Source organism: Cydia fagiglandana, chromosome 4 (assembly GCF_963556715.1).
Source record: "Cydia fagiglandana chromosome 4, ilCydFagi1.1, whole genome shotgun sequence".
NCBI classification, from domain to species: Eukaryota; Metazoa; Arthropoda; class Insecta; order Lepidoptera; family Tortricidae; genus Cydia; species Cydia fagiglandana.
This window is the reverse complement of record NC_085935.1, coordinates 11,469,750-11,490,613: the sequence shown is the minus strand read 5'-3', so window position 1 is coordinate 11,490,613 and position 20,864 is coordinate 11,469,750. Positions and strand designations below refer to the sequence as shown.

The window sequence follows — 20,864 nt, the reverse complement described above, 5'->3', positions numbered from 1 at the left end:
TTTCTACATGGATATATGTACTCTACAAAAGATGTTTAAGAAATTCACAATATTATTGTAGGATTTGGAGGTAATGGAAATGGAGAATAATACAAATGCTTGTACTTATTTGTAGATGGACTGATTTCAAATATTTCCGAATGTTAATTTCGCATGGTGAAATAGGTGTATTTGTGTAAGATTATCCCATAAAATTGATGTAATAGATTATAGCTACTGTATGATAAGATTATATAGGTACTGGCTATCATCAATGCTGATTAGTTTGCACACTTATTGCAAAAGTCTTGAATGCGATCGTCTTGAGTTTATACATACTTATACGCTATACCTACCTTTACATACCCACAGTTCTAGCCCTTGTATCTGCCGTAACCGTAAAGGATACTATCAGATTTCACTTCAGACATCCGAAGCGTTGAAATCAAGTTGAGATGGTTCAATCGGCGCGATTCGGGAAATGAAGAGATTCACTAGATATGAAATAGTAAAGAAAGATATGTGGCGTTTACATTTTCACTAATTATGTTATGGCGGCTGGCGCTTACGTCGCATAGCGCATAATATTGGAGCGGCGTTAATAATCGCCAACCGCCATAAGGTACCTTTACCCGTGGGACATCATATATATCTTTACTATTTCAGATCTAGTGAATGTCTAATTCATTTCCCGAATCGAGCCGAATATCACTCGAAGTTAATTAACGAAATATACCTAGTTGATGTTACCCTATATGTATTGTAATCGACTGGATTAGAGCAGCCTATCTAATACTAATACATTTAGTATCGAAGTTTCTGGAATCTGCGCTAATTTCACATTTGCATAACACCGACACGCCGCGCCGTCTTCGTTTTTATTAAAGCGGGTGTCGGATAAATTTAATAAAACAGCCAAAATGGTCTTTAGCCGGGTGCTTAACGAGTGAGGCTTTAAAAAGGACTAATTTAATTTTGATTAAATCCACAGAATACCACGATGATCTTCAATGATCTTCCGTTTAACGGTTCCTTGCTAATTAATAGCAGTAATGGGTGACGTTCATTTTGATTTATCGTGTGCGTTAAAATCGATCGAATATTAATTAATTCAGAGATTTCAGTGTTAATCGCGTTAAAGGCACGTTCACATTAAGCAATCAGTGGCATTTAACCGCAATATATATTCGGTGGCAATATTACGTTTTATATTTTTTGTCGCTTCCTATTTTCAATAATATTTTAGGCTAAACTTCAGTAGGTAATTGTCAGCCGCAAATTTAACATAATTAATGAGATTTTTTGTGTCGGCTACTAAATACAAATTAATTCTAATGACAAACATAAAACAAGAACATAATATGTAATAGTATTTAATTCTCGCTTGAGGATGATATTGAAAGCTAAAATAATCCAAATTAAAGCACGAGCGTTGGTGGTTAAAAATTTTTTTTTCAGTCACAAGAGGCAATCAACCTTTGCTCAGCTGCCAAGCAAAAAAAAACATCTCACGAATTCGAGAGGAAAATACTTAAATTTAAATACAAAATCTGAATTCAGATTGAGCGGTGAGCGCGCTAAATCCATTCTACTCTAGCTAACACGGAAAAACAATTAAATTCACAGAAAATGGATATCTATGATTTCTGCAAATAAAATAAGACATTATAGCGCGCTAAATAATTAAAAAGACAATACCTAAAGGAATATTAACGTATCTACATATACTCACTTATTTAAATATGTCTTACTAAATAAGTTACTATACTTAATATATATCGTTAATATATGTCGTTTATATATTTAATACATACTTCGTTTTTATTTTGACCATAAAACTAAATGTACTACTACATACTATTACTTACTTGGTTGGCGCGGTGACCCAAAATGAGTCTTGGCCTCCAACATAAGAGCACGCCACTTAAAAAATACCTAGTCGGAAAACTGTATTATTGATTATAATTACACCATCATTCTCGTAATGATCAAAATGACCTACACTATCACGTAAATAAAGCCAATTTTTAGGATAAACGTATAGTCTGCAGCTAAGTTTGACGAAATATAAAGTGACTCGAACAAGTTTGAACAAGGTCGGCTCACTTTATATATTATTTCGTCAACATTAAATACATAATCTCTCGGGCGGCAAAGCAATATTTTAAATAATCTCATTGTTAGTGTGAGCCAGAATTTGAACCCGCGAAATCCGGGTTGACTCGTTACCATTACTTAATAATTAAAAGTAAAAAAATAAAATTCAACATTAAAAAAATTGGTTTAATTGGCTGAATAGGATTAAGGACCTAATGATCCATTGTCACCTTGGTTGACGTAAACGTAAAAATAAAAAGTCAAATTCAGCGCAGGTTCATAAATTACAATTAACTCGCCTGACGGCTCGATTCGGAAAATGAATTAGATCTCTACTAGACCTCAACAAGTTACGATATGGATAATTTAAAGATATTTTTTTGACGTTTACGCGATTCTGGAGGTCCTCTTGCACGATTTCGACAAGTAATGACTTAGATATCCAAGTCACATCTAGTCGATATCTAATGTATGTAAATCTAGTTGATCTCTATATCGTCTCTAGATCTTGTGATTATCTCGTTTCCCAATATACGCGTGTGAGGCTTTCCTCATTAGGATATCTTTGAGCTCGTACCAAATTACATATTTTGCACACTTGCATCAAAATCTACGATTGCCTACCATGGAATTTAAAATGCTACGGGCTATGGCGTAGCGCTATGAACCACAATACATATAAGGAATCGTCCAGAAATCATGTGATCGTTTAGAGGGCGGGTGGGGGTAAGAAAAATGTCAAGAATGATCACGACGGGGGAGGGGGCGTCAGAGAAGATATCACGTGTATTTTTTTTCAAAGCCGGAAAGCCGAAAACAACAATATTACTCAAAAATTTAATCAGATCAAGTAATCCGCTCGATTTTATACGCGTATTTACCCAGTAAAAAACATTTATCGCACCAACTTTAAAACACTAATAATAAAAGCTCCAAATATGATCACATGATTTCTGGACGACCCCTAACGGAGAGGCATCTGACCAAACATCGAACTTCGAACATTTATGAACGTAAGCTTCCAAAAAAATTGTTTTGATCTGTACCAACGTAGTTTAGCTCTTCTTCTCTTCTGATGCAAAGCAAGGAGTAACCGCCCCAAAAAGAGGCAATAATACAAAGATTTGATTTTCGTATTTCTCAAAAATACGTTTATTTTGGTATTATAAATTGCTGCTCATTTCTGACTGACAATATACACGGTGTAATATGAGGAAACCGAATAATTTTAACCACGCATTTCTGAGGTCAAAAGAAGGAAAAAATTTAATATGAGTTTAGGTCAATTTAGCCAAAAAGAAATTTTTGTATTGTTTGGTTTTTCAATTTTTTTTGTGTATTTTTTTATCAAAAAGGCCTTTTACACTATGTAACTATAAAAACTTGTCTTTTTTTTAAATTAATATCATCTCTGGAACTAGGCGAATTTCAAAAAAGTTTATAGGACATTTTTGTCTCTAAATATGATCAGGAATACGCTGTTAAAATTATTCGGTTTCCTCATGTTACACCGTGTAAGTATAACACAGTAGACTACATACTTTCATTCATGGATTTTTTTACATTGATGAAAAATGATTGAGTGCGTTCATAATGTAACGTATTTCTGTTAAGAATGTCTCAATTGACATCAATAGATTTTTAAGGTCACGTTCAATAACCGACATCATTAAAGCTTCAAAATCGTTGATCGATTTTACCCCACGAATCAAAGTACGAATCTACGTAATCAAAGTACGTACGTAAGTACTGAAACTTACAACAATGAACAGTATTAATCAATATTTCTAAACATCTTAACATTTACACACTTATAAAACTTACGGCCATTTAAATAGGCCAGGAAGCTAATTAGGTAACTCAAAGTCTCGGAACATTAATAAATTCGGTCATTTGTCTTGTTCGACTAGGGTCATAAAGAAGCGTAATGTCGGTATTTAGGAGACGTGTTGGCTGGCGGTTTCCGCGTTAAAGTTCTGGAAGCGGAACCGCTCGCGCCACTTGCCGACCTGGTTGCGGATCCGGGTGACGTCTGCCGCGTACGTGCGGCAGCAGCCGCCGACGTACCGCGCGCCGAGGTCCAGCCAGTCTTGGATGAACACTTCCACGGCTTCGCATTTGTCGCGGTCGATCCAACTGCGGGAAAAAAGGGGGTAACATGATACAATACCGTTTTTTAATTTGACAAGTAGACAGTCAGGCATAGATATGTATACATATAGATGCAAAACAAGTGCGGCCTGTAAGTAACTGTTTTTTTTTGTAATTATTAGAAATTAACAAGTAGATACATAGACAGATAGCATAATGTTTATTGGTACTTTATTTTCCATACTCCCCAATAATCATTAGGAATTTGTAATTAGTAATTAGATTATCTTTATTTAGTAAGTATATGTGAAGTTCAATTCAATAACTATTAATTAATAGTTGATATGTACATTAACATGGACCCGGGTATGTCCTTAAACTACGTCCAATACCACCGGTGGACGGGCAGCAGCGTCCCTCAAATTCGGTGTACTCGACTGCGATCGCCAACCCGCCTGCCAAGCGTGGCGATTATGGCATTCACCCCCCATAAGGGGGAGGCCTATGTTCAGCAGTGGACGTCATATGGCTGAGATGATGATGATGATGATGTACATTAACGTAGATGTAGAATGTATGACTTAGACTTAGATTATATATTACAGTTAAACCAGCCATAAGCGTTATAAAAAGCTACAGTGCATGTAGGCACCAACTTTAATACGTAAGTGTTGAGCACTTGAATGGAATAGGTTCCCAGTCATCTTGAAACGTGATCTATCACTACTAAGACGTTCGCTCAGTTGATAAGGAGTACCTAGTCGCTTTTATAATGGATCTTTGTTTTACACAGCCAAAGTATGCTGTATAAATATAGGTTCCCGAACCAAAAAAAATTTTTCCATACAAAAAAAAAGATGACGTCATAATTCCTTTATTTTTTTATTATTTTTTGGTGCTTCGGGTCAATTTTATTCAAATGGTCTAAAGATCAATCGTAGCGATTTTCATACCTAGCTTTAACACATTTGCAGCATTTTACTGAATTTTCGGGGTGTACCTACCGCTAACACTATTGAGATAAGATAACGCTTATTACGGAAGATAAAAAGTCAATGGAATCTTAACAATAGTTCCTATCCGTACACTTTGCTCGTATAAGGTCAAATGGCCGATGTTTGAGACCGAGAGTAATAGTTAGTTTTATCAAACTGCGAAATCTTACCCGATTTCGGGGTTGTATTTTTCGCCTGAATTGGGGTAAACGATAAGTGGAATCGGCGCGTGTGGTCGGTCGTCGTTGAAGCCTTTCAGGAGATTTTTCACGTAGGAAGGCGCGCAGCAGTTCACCCCCACGGCCACCAGCTGGTCAGGGTTCGCTTCCCAACACTTCTTTGCCACTTTTTGGAAACTTTCGCCGTGAGCTATGCTTTGGTTATCCTGTAAGTTAATAAAAAATACTTAATACTATAGGTACTAAACACAGATATATACGATGATTTTTAGTGATCAGGAACCAATTTTTCTAATTCAGTCATCGATAGCGATCTCATCAAACCGCGAAATCGCGAAAAAAAATTAACTCTCTCATAGAAAATATCAACATTGGACCAACCCAAATGTATGATAGCTCCTCTACACGATGGGCCAGCGCCGGCCACTCCAAGGGACACACCCATGTGGTAGAATGAGATAGCAATATGTAGAGGAGCCATGAAACAGGCAATTTTTTTTGTGATTTCGAGGTTAAATATAAAATTGCTTCGTTAGCTCTGAATAAGCATTTAAGGTATTAATGTACCCAGTAAGGGCATTTATTTGTATGATGATACAGATATTTGTTCCTGAGTCATGGGTGTTTATTATGTATTTAAGTATTTGTATATTATACATATATATCGTTGTCTGAGTACCCACAACACAAGCCTTCTTGAGCTTACTGTGGGACTTAGTCAATCTGTGTAAGAATGTCCTATAATATAATATTTTATTTAATATTTTAATGTAAGAGGGAACCATAGGTACCTATTGATAGCTAGTAGGGTAGTTCGTACTAAAGGTAAGGGCTGAGAATAAAATATATTATGTTGTTTCGCAGAATTTCCAATCGTCTGCCGTTTTAATAGCTTGTCTTGAAATTTGTTACAAACAACAACCGAAGCGAGCAAGATTTAAACTAGGCCAAAGCTGCGATAGCGTTTCAAATAAAGCAGGTTGACAACTTTCTCGAGTCAATTGCCAAACATTGATGCAAAGTTGTGGCCGTACAACCTGGTAATGCTGAAATTGCTGAAATGGTATTTTATCCTTTTCTTGGCATATTAAAAAAAAACATGACTATAGCCTGGGATAGCTCTAGTGTCATAAGGTGCTAATTTTGGTATCGGATGAATTCACTTAGCACAGATGTAATATACGTAAAGCTAAGCTAATTGAGCCCGGTATACATCCGCCATACCCCCTGGCAGGTAGGCAGGGGGGGCAGTCAAATTAATTTTATATGGATTCAAGCTTTGAACTCCTTTTTAACCCCCTTAGAGGATGAATTTTTAAAAACGCTGAAATTACTTTTCTTGTATTCTAATAATATGCGCATATAAAAAGTTTCAAGCCCCACAGTCGAAAAAAATATTGATCTCCATACAAATTTTCAACCCCTATTTCACCACCTTAGGGGATACATTTTCAAAAACGCTGAAATTAGTTTTCTTGTATTTTAATAATATATCTTATAACGAAGTTTGAAATTCCTAGCTTAAAATAAAACATGAACTCCATATAAACATTCGTCCCCTTTTTAACCCCCTTAGGGGTTGAATTTTTCAAAATCGCTTCTTATCTCTTGTACACATTATAAATGTAACCTGGTGTGCAAATTTCAACTTTCTAGCAATTGTAGTTTCGGCTGATAATATTAATAATTGAATAAAAAATTGCAAACCGATTTTGATTTGTTCGTCAATATTTTTGTTTTTTTCTATTAAACTGTACATTAAATGTCTCAAAAATGAATTCCTTATGCCCGATTTATCTGGAAATGATACCAAACTCGAGGTGGTAGGTAAATAGAAGCCGATATGTAGCGTGTAACTTTGGATGCCCCCCTGCTAACCCACCAGGGGGTGGCGTTTGGCTACCGGGCTGGATTGGCTTAGCTTTACGTATACTACATCTGTGCCAAGTGAATTCATCCGATACCAAAATTTGCACGTCCCATACATTGGGTGACACTGCTTACCTCACTTACTAGTCTCGCTTACGCCTGATAGAGCAAATAATTTTCTGATTAAAATGCAAAAAAGGAGCGTGTTAAATTACCTATGTAATAATTATTCAATATGCATGTTCTTTCTATATTGTAAGTGAAGCATTAAAATCTAGTATGAAAATTAATAACGCTGGTCTACCTACCAGTTTTTTTATAACCAAGTAGGCATAGTTATCAAGTGATATTAATTAACAGTTCGTTAACATTGATATCTTCAGCAATCATGTAAGGTTACAACCTGCTAACTAACCACTAACTAACGTTCATTTTGTTACACTCTCTCTCTTCACAAGAACATACTTTATCTCGCTATAACTTTTGCTATTTAAGTTTATCCTGTGGTTAAATTAAGTTTATTTTGTGTTGTGGTTGCATACTGCTTTAGCTTTGTTTTATTTGACATAAACATATCTTTTTTAGTGAATAAAACGTGCTTATTTATATTTATAGATACATATCCGCAAAGGGGTGTACTTTTATAAAACTTATATACAAGGAAGTGTATATACAACCATAGGAATAATAAATACAAGTGGTTTAAGAGATAAAGCTCACCCGAATAAGAATTTATTTAAAAGGTACCTTCAATAAACCGAGGTTCCATTCGTGCCTTCCCGAAATACTCGTGAAAAGCAGCACTTAAAAATAATTTGACGAATCGTTAAAATGACAAACGGATAAATCGTGAACTGAATTTAAAGGTAATGAAAACATACGGACTAACGTTGGATCAGTAAGAAAGCTATACGCAATTAAAACGCGCGAGTCCTATCTACGAGTAAAATACAAAAAAAATATTAATTGTCAAACAAAAATTGGGAACAAAAACCTGGGTGCTTACCCAACATGTCAATCGTTAACGCTCCGTCGCGTAGCGTAATCATCTCTCTATCACCCTTCCATATTAGAGTGACAGAAACATTGTCGTATCGTCCGCTACAGGTTTAAACGATGGGCATGTTGGCTACCCATATAACCATTCCAGTCGCAGAATCATCAAAGTGGTAACTAAATGTCAGATGTGTCGTAACAGAGTCCACACAATGTGTCTAGAATTGTTTCGAAACAAAGTGTCGTCGCCGTGTGTACACTTTTCCGTAACAAGGTGTCGACACATTTGTGTGCACTTTGCGTGCGGTTTGCGACTAAATCTGACAGCAAATTTGTGACAGCAAATGTCAATATAAAATACCTCTTGAAAACCAAGGTTTGTCAAACTACTATTAGTGTCTCGTGTGCTCGTAATTAATTCTAGTAAGTCATCATGGGCGATGCAAATGATAATAATCGACCAAAACCATATAAACACCCAACACCCGTCAACCTTTTACAGAAATGTTTTTAAAGAAATGCAATAAGCTACTTAGGTCAGCCAACGAATGCTCAAAAAAGTTGTAGAGGGAAATGCTCGGAACACAATTTTTGACTCTGTAACTTGGTTTGGACAAGTTAGGAGGTGAACATATCAAAAGTCCCCGGCCGTAGCCCTTGAGCGGGGGGAAGAGAGGGGGCTTTGAAGGTCCCATTTTCCGGTTTTTCGATTATATCTCGGAAACTATGCATCTTAGCGACATGGCCACTTATACAAAATGAAAGTTAATTTAATTTGTTACAAGTTTATTCCGTCAATTTTTTCGATATGTTGAATAGTTTTTGAGATATCCGCTCTTGAAAGTTTATTTAGGGCTCTCAATTTTATCTTGATATATCTACATCAGTGAAGGTGCTAGGCCGTGTATGGTATCGTTTTCGTATAAATCTGGGTTGCTGAATCCATTTAAGGTATCACATTGACACCATTCCACAAAATTAAAAAAATCTTTTTAGGGTTCCGTACCTCAAAAGCAAAAAACGGAATCCTTATAGGATCACTCGTGCGTCTGTATGTCTGTCTGTCTGAATACACAAAATAGTTCTTTATAGATGACAGGAAAACCTATTAGAAATGTGCAGTCAAGCGCGAGTCGGACTTAATGTACGGAACCCTTAATACGCGAGTCCGACTCGCACTTGGTCGGTTTTTTTTAAACTCCTCTTGACGCTTAACCGCTGAACCGATTTCGTTGAAATTTGGTATAGAAATAGTTTGCGTCCCGGAACAGGACATAGGATAGATCTTATAACCAAAATCATCTTTTGAAGGTGTGAAAAGTGGCGTGGAAATTTGTACGGGAAATCAGTAACCGCTGAACCGAATTATATTAAATTTGGGATGGTCTACATCTTTGATTTAGTTAAAAATGATAAAAAAAACATGACTTCAAACCTAAACTTAAACAGTATTAACTTCAAGAAGTCAATTCTGAATTCCCCCCTACACCTCATTTCACACCTTTGAAGGATGATTTTTGAGATAACTTATTATGTCCTGTCTCGGGACTCAAAATATATGTGTACTAAATTTAAATTAAAACTGTTCAGCAGTTTAAGCGTGAAGAGGAGTTTAAAAGAAAGTAAGTTTATATGTTTTTACTTTGGAATGGTGTCAATGTGATACCATAACTAAATTTGGTACTGCGAATTTATACGAAAACGATACCAAACATGGCCTCGTAGCTTTACTGTTGTAGAAGTCAAAATAAAATTGAGAGCCCTAAATTCTTATTACTTGACCAAACTTGTGTAGAAGGAAAAGGAAAAATAAAAGTCTTCGGCAGGAATATAAGACACAAATATATATATTTTTTTTTGCGTTACTATTTCAATCATCAAATATAAACATACCTTGATTATATTATTCTAGTGAGATCCTCACAGCTAAACAAAAACATTTACTTAAAAAATTACAAGGTCGAAATGTCACGGAACTTGTGAGAGTAATACGTGAAAAATAAAAACTTTTATGACAAAAAAATCTGGACACAATTAAAGAAGCATCCAATTGCGTCGAGGAATCATCTGTATTTTTGCTTGTTTCATTACCTCCTCGCTTCTTTTTTTGTCCTTTGTATTCTGTAGCAATTTGTTAGATCTGAAAATAAAGATAACTTGCGTCGTCACGGATGTCGATTTATAGGTTTTAGGGAGTGCAGAATTCGAAAACGATGATCATTTTATAATCCAAGATGGCCGCTACGTATTTTGTCATAAAAGTCGTCATGAATATCGTTTTATAGGTTTTAGGAAGTGCCGATTTCGAAAATGATGACCAGTTTGGAATCCAAGATGTGTGCCGTGCACTTTGTCATAAAAGTCGTCATGGATATCGTTTTATAGGTTTTAGGGAGTGCAGAATTCGAAAATGATGATAATTTTGGATTCCAAGATGTCTGCCGTGCACTTTGTCATATAAGCCGTCATAGATGTTGATTTATAGGTGTTAGGAAGAGCAGATTTCGAAAATGATGACCATGACCAACAAAACAACATCCATGTCGACTTTTAACATAGTGCATGGCCGCCATCTTCGATTCCAAAATAGTTATTATTTTCGAAAGCGGGGCCCCCTAAAACCTATAAAACGACATCCATGACGACTTTTATGACATAGTGCATGGCCGCCATCTTGGAATCCAAATTGGTCATCGTTTTCGAAATCTGCGCCCCTTAAAACCTATAAAACGACACCCATGACGACTTTTATGACATAGTGCATGGCCACCATTTTGGAATCCAAAATGGTCATCATTTTCTAAATCTGCGCCCCCCAAAACCTATAAAACGACATCCATGACGACTTTTATGACATAGTGCATGGCCGCCATTTTGGAATCGAAAATGGTTATCGTTTTCGAAATCTGCGCCCCCCAAAACCTATAAAACGACACCCATGACGACTTTCATTACATAGTGCATGGCCGCCATTTTGGATTTCAAAATGGTCATCATTTTCTAAATCGGGGCCCCCTAAAACCTATAAAACGACATCCATGACGACTTTTATGACATAGTGCATGGCCGCCATCTTGGAATCCAAAATGGTCATCATTTTTGAAATCTGCGCCTAAAACCTATAAAACGACACCCCTGACGACTTTTATGGCATAGTGCATGGCCGCCATTTTGGATTCCAAAATGGTCATCATTTTCAAAATTGGGGCCCCCTAAAACGTATAAAACGACATCCATGACGACTTTTATGACACAGTGCATGGCCGCCATTTTGGATTCCAAAATGGTCATCAGTTTCGAAATCGGCACTGCCTAAAACCTATAAATCGACACCCATCTCGACTTTCATGAAAAAGTGTTTGGCTACCATCTGCATGCAAGACATTTCTATTATTTTTACGTACAAAAATGGCCCCCTGTCAACTTCCAACCGAGATTTAATCGATAATTTATTCGATTAATGTTCAGATTAATTCAATTTCAATCTATGTTAGGTCGACTAAACTAATCGTGATTAAAATTTGAGGATTAACTTTTTTTATTCCATTAATTAGTCGAATAAACAGTTAATCTATTAAGTCCCATCTCTGACCACGTCATTTTTACACTTTGAGAATATCTGAAAACAAATGAACACAAGGAGCCATTTTGCAAATCCAGTAACTTTGTTATTACTTTTGACAGCGCGTGTCATGTGTCTACACAGAGTCGACACAAAGTCGAAACATTTGCGACTACTTTGTGACTGCAATATTTCTCAGCCTTAAACCATATTTATACATCATAATTAACAAGTTTCGTAGTATGTAACAGTGTTGGGCAAAAAGTAATTGAATTACTAATTAACAATTGCAATTACAAAATGTAATTCCAACAAATAATTTCCATTACATGTGGAAAGTAATTAAAATTTTAATTACTAATTACAATTGCAAAATGTAATTAGTAATTAAATTATTAATTACATTTTGTAATTGAAATTTGTAATTTAATTACTTTTTTGAATTACAATTACTTTTATAGAATGCAAGTTTTTGATCATCTTTATTTCCAAAATCAGATGAACATTTTGAATGGTTTTAAATTTGACTAAGCAACATTGTCAATGTTAACTTTGGTTGATTTGGTTGGACTGGCTATACTATTTTTAAATGATTGTAATGTGTAGATCACGTCAAAATAAGCATCTGTTACTGGAAAAACTTTTCTCTAAAATAAAAAAATGGCTGAGTTAGACGCCTCCAAAGATTGATGTTTTAAAGGGAGCTGGGACTTAGAAAATTTTCATCGCGAGTGGTGTCATTATGACATATATTTTAAATGATTGTAACGTATAGAACACGTTAAAATAGGCTGCTTTTACTTGATTTTTTTTTTCTAAAATTGAAAATAGCGGACTGTATCAAAGGGGGCCGTTTCTGGCACTTAGAATTTTTTTTGAGTTAATGAAAAAAACAGGGGTTTTAAAACAGTTAATAATAAAGTTTTAGAAAACAGTTTTTCAAGTAAAAGTAGCTTATTTTGACGTGTTCTATAACAATCATTTAAAATATATGTCATAATGACACCACTCGCGATGAAAATTTTCTAAGTCCCAGCTCCCTTTAAAAACATCAATCTTTGGAGGCGTCTAACTCAGCCATTTTTTTATTTTAGAGAAAAGTTTTTTCAGTATAAGATGCTTATTTTGACGTGATCTACACATTACAATCATTTAAAAATAGGGTCATAATGACACCACTTTGTCAAAAAAAATTCTAAGTCCCAGCCCCCCCTTTGCTACAGTCCAACCCGAAAGGCACCTTAGGTCGGCGCTTACGTCATTATTAGCGGCGCCCCAATACTAATGCGGTGCTACGCGACGTAAGCGCCAACCGCCATATTCAACGTGGTTTGTCACATAGTACCCTGTAAAGGTATGATTCCAGGGATAAAAAATATGTTATAACGTTATCCAGCGTATAATGGAATTTATGGAATTCATAAAAGTTTTTCTTTATAATTACTCCAAGTAAATTTGTTCATATTTGCATATTATTAAAAAGGTAAATGAAAAGTAATTGAGTAATTTAATTACTAATTAATGTAATTACAATTGCAAATTACACAGAAAATTTAATTACATGTAATTAAATTTTATGTAATTCAATTACATTGTAATTCAATTACATGTAATTCAATTAGTAATTAAATTACACGAGTAATTAATTACGCCCAACACTGGTATGTAAAGCGTTATTCCTGTTATTTAAGTATAGTATACGCATCGAAGTACTAAAAATGCATCAAATAATATATTTATGAACACAAGCACTGAGAAGTAAAGAATTTCATTTCCGGCTAAACTAAAACAATGTGGCGGCGCGTTGATTATATTACACTTAGTTTATCAAATCACTCGAGCAGTTTAATTCCCCATAATAATTTAAGTCCTATTGTAATATAAATGCAAACAATATATAATTTACGTCTTGTAATCCGTTTTAGAGATGGCGTATTAATGTCACTTATTTTTATTTAACTATTTTTCCATCTGACAGTTTCCATTTGACAGGAACGAAATGAACGAATGAACGAATGATTTTGGCATAAAGTAGTCGCAAACCCGAAACAATGTGTGCACACGGCGACCACACTTTATGTCACTTTGTGTCATGTGTCGACCCTTCCCCATTTCTGGTAACTGTGTCGACACGGCGACGACTCTGCGACTGGAATTGTGACCGAAACAGACGGTGTCGACACAAGATGTGTCTACACCGCGTCGTAACGGCGACTGGAAATGGTTGTATGGGTAGGCACCCTGACTATTAAAATCTAAGTATATTAATAACTAGTTTTCCAATCCAGCTACTTTTATCGTGTATCGTAGCAAAGAATTTTGCTTATATTACCTTAGTTTCATGTCGAACATGCAGTAGTAGTAATACCTATTCATTTGTGCACGATTAAAACAATATTAAATTCATTCTAATTAACATAACGAGCTAAACAACACCAGGCGGTCTTTTCGCTAAAAACACATACATGTAGGTAACTTGCAAACAAAAGGTACCTTGCAACTGAAGGCCAGCCAAGCTTTCATGTGGGGGTATTCTCGGAGCAGCTCGCAAAGCATTTCAGCCTCCTCTTGGCACGGGATAGTCTCAAGCGCAAGCAGATCGACTCCTGCGTCCACGAGCGCCTGAATGCGTGGTCGGTGCCATTCGCGCATTGTCTGTTAAATACAAATAAATGTGTAGAGAGTTAAAAGCTCAAAATATTGATAAGATAAGATAAGATAAAGTTTATTAAGCTCAAAAGGTTACATTCTATACATAATTTTATAAGTTATGTTACATAGGTATATCTGTCTAAGATCTTTCGTTGGTACTTAAATTAGGTATAAACCTGTGCTATAAGTACCAGCTACCTTCCATTTGTCTCTATGTACTTTTCATGTATATTGTACAGGCGAGTATTATTTATAATTAACTAAATACTGTTAAGAAAGTTATACAAAATCTATAACAATGAGGAAATATTACGTTAGAAGTTATCTATAAAGATAGCAAAAAGAATTATTAAATAAGTTTTTTCAAGAGCTCCAAAATGAGTGTGTGTGTGTGTGTGTGTGTGTGTGTGTGTGTGTGTGTGTGTGTGTGTGTGTGTGTGTGTGTGTGTGTGTGTGTGTGTGTGTGTGTGCGTGTGTGTGTGTGTGCGTGTCTTTTTTAAAGTACACTAAATTACACTAAATTTAATAAATGATAAATATTATAAGCCGTCACTTGGCGCAACAGCACTACAGCTTTAGGCGTATTATTTTCGCACTCATCGTAGTCATCGTGCAATATTATGCTACAGCATAACTTCGTCATTTTGTGCCATCGCGCATTAGTTAAAATAACCAATATAAAGTAGACACAAAAAACTGGTTACTTAATAATTGCATACCTATATTAACGAGAGTGATATACTGTCCACCCTATCCAATAAACACATTACCCTCCCTTGCGTCGCGCAGTCGGGTAAAAATGCTATCAATTTTGTTTCGTTCGTGATTCGTTTGGTTATGGTTGGTGACTGGTTAGACACAACATTTTTTAAAATGAAACATGCCTGAAACTTTAATGGGACATAAAAATAAATTAAAGTTGTAAATACTTTCGCTACATCATGTTTGTTACTGATGTTCATTTGTTCTATCTTGGTACCTATCGTTAATTAACTGTCCGCCCCAGTCAAATGCCGGTCCGGTTCAAAAAAAGAGAAAAGAGAATGGGACTTTTTCATATTGCCGATGTAAATTTTAATTTGTCAGCAACTTTACGGCCCTCTTTACGATTTAGCTGACGCTTTCAACCTTTATTAGGCTATGCATTCATGGCTAGGGGGGTTCAGTAGAGTAGGTACGATCTCAAGAATCTCCACTTTAGTTGACAATAAAATTTAAGCTTGTCCCGGATTATTCGGAATGTCTATGGAATAAAAAGTAGTTTTGCGCAGATAAAAATAATGTTACGATTATGCTCCGTACAGATGTATATCATATGAATCATAACTATGCCTCCATCCACAGAACAAAGGAATTCCTGTCGTGGCTTTAGTACTATATAATATACCTACATATGTACCTACGTACTTGTACCATTAAGACTGAGCGGCATTTGAACTTTTAAAACAAAGTATGATTTGATATTTCTTACAATGCGCTTCGCTCCAATCCACAGGCGCGAACCTTGTTCATAAATTTAATATTACGTCGTAATTATTCATGTTGAATCCTGAAATTTTACTTCGTAACTTAACTACTACAATAAAAATACTCATTTAGAGTTTACAACTTAGTCTGCGAGCGTTGCATTTAACATTTAATTCAAAAGCCATTTCCGATTTCTGCCGCCCTAAAAGCATTCTATGACGCAGTAGAAGCTGAAAATGGCGATGCACTAATGAGCTACTGTTGCGGTGAAATTCGTCTAATATTTATAGTTGACCTGATAGCGTAGCAATATCGGGGCTAGGTTATTTTTACCTCCACTGATGTTGTATCCGCGTAGCTGCCGTCGTACTCGGAGCCGTCGTGTAAATGGGCCCCGTAAGGACCGACGGACCCCACTACCAGCGGCACGTGATCTAAATCAACAAGTACTCATTAACGGCATGACATAGCATTAACAAAGCGCAATAAGTGTCAACAGCTCGCTCTATTTCATCGCAAAGAGCTGTTATTCCGATTTCAGACCGAACTCAGGCGAACGTTCATCTAAGACGACCAGTATGTATGATATCCGATTGCGCATAGGAGTTAAGGATTCCGATTTACTGGATACCTAAGGTGAAAGTTCGACAGCATTCAGTAAGCGAATAGAATACACGTAAACTTGGCACTACCCTAATCCCATGACCCTCTGCAAACTGTAATTAAGGCATGCTTTTGCATCCGTCCTTTATGGAAGTTTGTCTCATAAAACCTTTGTTTTGAGTAAAACTCTTGCAATTAAATTGCCATGTTTTTGTGACAGACACGGGAATGTCGGGAATAATAAATCATTTCTAGCGCCGTATTTTCCTTCGTAGGTACCTAATTACAACTCATAAAACAATTACAAATTGCTCGTTGTTACTTTGTTTACTTTATTTCTCAGGTTAAACATTTTTCCTTTCATTCATGGATCCCATTTTTACGATGGCTCTTTTCCTTGTTGTTTCTATAAATATGTATAGGTAGGTAGTTACCTATCTACTACCCTAATATGTACTTTCAGTTCTCATAATGCGCCTTTCAGTAAACGGCTCAAGATTCTACGTTTCATTTATGCTAATGGCGCAGCAGATGCCATGATGTGTACGCACTGATAGGGATTATAATAAAAGAAACCTAATATAAGTGGGACGTGTTTACGAAAGCAAGGTATGCTCAATTATATGGCGACAATATTGTTCTTACCATTTTGCAAGAAGTTTTGGAATTCCTCGAGGTAGATTGCGCGGGCGCGTTTAGCGAGCTCAACGGCGCGCTCTATTAGCGCGTACGCCTGTTCCTCGTTAACGCCCAAATGCTCCACGAAACCGCCTATTGACGCTTGGTACGTATTTGTGATGATCAGATCCGCTCCAGCTGAAAAGAAATGAAATACAAACATTTGAACTCAGTGAACACTGGACGCTATGCTGCACGCGCCGCAGAACGTGTCTATTTTCCGCAAAACGCATCTGCATGCATCTGTACCTATTGCCGACAGCCTGGAACTCCTCGGCATGGAGCTGAGTTCAGTCCTCAGATTCGGCAGCTTCATTGAGTCTAAAGCACAAACTGCGGCCAGAAAGCTGGGCGTCCTAAATAAGGTGAAGCGATACTTCACACCTGGACAGCTTCTAACACTTTACAAAGCTCAAGTCCGGTCGTGTATGGAGTATTGCAGCCACCTGTGGGATGGCTCAGCTAAATACCAACTCGCCGCTTTGGACTCAGTGGAGCGCAGAGCCAGGAGGATGATTGGCGACAAGAAGCTAACGGCTAAGCTTCAGTCTTTGGCCCATCGGCGGAAAGTCGCCAGCCTGTCGGTATTCTACAGGTTGCACTTCGGGGAGTGTGCCCAAGAGCTACACGAGCTTATTCCACCGTCCCCATTCTACCATCGGACTTTTAGACGCACGGCCGGTTTCCATCCTTACTTGGTAGATATTCCACCAATTCGCACGAAGCGCTTTGCTTCTACTTTCCTTATGCGCACTGCCAAGGAATGGAATTCCTTGCCGGCGTCTATATTTCCGTGTTCTTATAACCCGGCAACCTTCAAATCAAGAGTGAACAGGCACCTTCTGGGCGAGCTCGCTCCATCGTAGGCCACGTCTACGCCTCGGCTAGTCTGTGGCCATGAGTAAGCCCATTCATAATAAAAAAAAAAAGAACGCTCGCCACTGAAGCCGCAGCCTGACAAGTTTTAATTTAGAAGGCCTTTTAGGCAAGATTGTTGGAATTGGATTCTACGAAGGCATTGCGCCATTGATAGATTTATATTGACAGGTTAATTATTTTTATTTACTTGAATTCGATGTTAGGTGTCATTACGTAATATCTGTTAATGTTGTGTTATATTTTTGTTATGATGGTTTAGTAAAATATATACCTATTGTGTTTATCGTACGTCGGACTATCATTTTAAGTTTGTAGCAGAGCTTGTAAACAAAAAAATATGTGGAAAGATACGTACAAGTAATTGGGAGAATGAATACCTATTACTGATAAAATAATACTTCAGTAATACCCATTTTCGATAGCACTGAGTACTCAAAATGTGTTGTGTAGATATTTGTAAGTTAGTAGGTACCTATGGAAAACTCAAATATGTAATACATTATTTTAATCACTATTTTTAGTCTCATTGATATTCTCAGGCAATAAATTCAAATATTACTGATTACTTAATACACTAACAGAACAACTTTATTTACTACATTTTCAACTGCCAACAAGATTGATGCCTCTCTCTCGTTTTCACATATTATTTTCTAAGGCCCGATTGGAAAAATCTCGCATGTCTCATGTGACAGAGATCAATTCCCATTGACCTCAGGCTAAATGGGTGATGATACAGTTCAGCCCTAAACCTACTCTTATTCTGGATATGGTTCTGAACAACACTAAAAAATTAAAACGGATCGCTGTCAAACAAATTATCCTTATAAAGTGAACAATTTTCAATGTATTAAGTGTAGTTTACTTAAATACCATATATCATAAATGTTCTTATCTTATCTTAATTAAAACAAATGAAACCCGATATTAATCTTGTGCGAATACACAAGCCTCCTGTCTAAAATAATCATACCGTATAAGTTTATATTAGTAAACTAACTCGATAAATATTAAACTTCTGCGAACTGTTAGTATTAAATGTGAGCAGGGTGCGGCTAAAAGACGTAAACAGTTAAGTTAATATTATTAAAACTTAGTAACGCTTCAAGAGGCTCAGTAGTTGAGCAATAAGGAACTTATCGGCAAAAGGAACTCATGCCTACTAGAAAATAATTATGTAAATAGAAGACGGCGCACGGCTTGCGAATGAAAACGTATTAGACAGACAAGGTGATTAATGGCAGCTACGGCCTGTAGCCGGGCTCACTGCGAGCCGCGGCTGCGGGCTGTGTTGCGCCTACTTATAGCTAAGTTTGGCCTCTTGCCTTTTCCCTCCTGTCTACTCTACACTATGCAAATGCGGGGCAGTTAGCGAATGTGGGAGAAACAGCGGCAAATCTTGGCAACTGTAACCAGCGTCAATCATAATAATCATTTGGAAACAGCTGGATATTACAACGCAAAGTGAGCTATAAGAAAGCCGTAGCCAAATAACAGTGCTGCGCTTTTTTTCGCATATTTTAACACTTGAATTTATAATTAGGTAAATTAATAGGTTCTTTTAAAACATTACAGAACTCCTAAACGTCGATATAGGTATGTCGGTAAACATTTAAAATACACCTACATAAAATGTTGAAATGAAAATTCTGGCATAAAAACTTTAAATTTCACAAAATAAGGGCCCATTTCATGTCTTTTTTCATAATGATCACTACCATAGCAGGCAGCAAAGCGAGGCAGTAGGCTGTCTCCCTCTGGGGAGTTATTTGCATGGAGACACTTTTCAGCTTTTCCTTATGAAAAGAAACGGTCCGTTTTGTGGCGAAGAAAAGCGCTTTCAGAGGACGATGACACGACGCGAGGTCGCACTCTTGCTGTTGGATACAAGAAATGACGAGCTAAAAGCGACCTAACGTGTAATTCGTCAAAACACGCATATGTACGTGAAAGCTTACTTGTTTGCTGGCTGTGTGCGGCGCAGAAATTCATTCAAACTTTGCCTTGGAATGTAGAACAACGCAATTACTTTCCAGTTCAAAGGGGTTAGTTGTGCGTGGCAGTGTCACGTTCAGGTATTGATACGTGATGTCATCGGGCTTGACGAGATCGGTGCGAATACTACCTACGTAGGTATTCTGCAATTTGGGCCTTTGTACTTTGAAGTCTTTTGTTCCCAATCGACATTCAGATACGTGTTCCCACCGTGTTTCTGTCTAGATTGAGTTTGTAACATGGATTTACAAAGTTTTATTAAAACTTGGCTAAAGAGGAAAGTTTTTGACTTATCTTAGTAATGTTTGTAGCTGAATAAAAAACACGTGGAAATGCTGCGAGCATCATGGGCACCTTTGCACCGGGAACGGCAGGGAGCGGTTTGTTTTCTTAAATTTATAGTTTTAATTTTTATTTGTAAGCCTTAGTTGTATGTTTTTTGTCATGTATGTAGAACTTTTAATAAATAGTAATAAAAACAATTAATAATTAGGTACATATTTTAGTTTTAATGTTATTGTAATCTTATGTAGGTACAATAAGCTAATCGTAATTTAAGTGAATGTCACATAATGAAAGGCATTATATCATTCCTTTAATTTATTTTTCAGAAAAGTTTTAATTTGTTTTTCAGAAAATGTCATTATTAAATAAATTATATTAATATCAACTATGTTATAACGAAATAACAAAACGCATAAACATTTTAACGCATAAGAAATTAGTTCTAACAAAACGGTTTATCTTTATGTGACCGTAATTTGCGGTTTTTGAACGCACCGTAGAGGGTTTATGTTGAGGGCGTAAGATATATGTGTATAA

General features: G+C 36.5%; 1 protein-coding gene across 1 annotated transcript in view; it reads right to left on the bottom strand.

Moving 5' to 3' along the window:
* Window positions 1-3,199: 3,199 nt before the first annotated feature.
* Window positions 3,200-20,864, bottom strand: part of LOC134663737 (homocysteine S-methyltransferase-like) — a 35,489-nt gene continuing 17,824 nt past the window's right edge. Inside the window, exons 3-7 of the mRNA XM_063520202.1 lie at window positions 17,136-17,306; window positions 16,221-16,321; window positions 14,262-14,423; window positions 5,333-5,547; window positions 3,200-4,212 (exon numbers count right to left, since the gene is read on the bottom strand). Coding sequence (XP_063376272.1) covers window positions 4,014-4,212; window positions 5,333-5,547; window positions 14,262-14,423; window positions 16,221-16,321; window positions 17,136-17,306 — 848 coding nt within the window. The 3' untranslated portion in view covers window positions 3,200-4,013. The remainder of the gene's footprint in view (window positions 4,213-5,332; window positions 5,548-14,261; window positions 14,424-16,220; window positions 16,322-17,135; window positions 17,307-20,864) is intronic.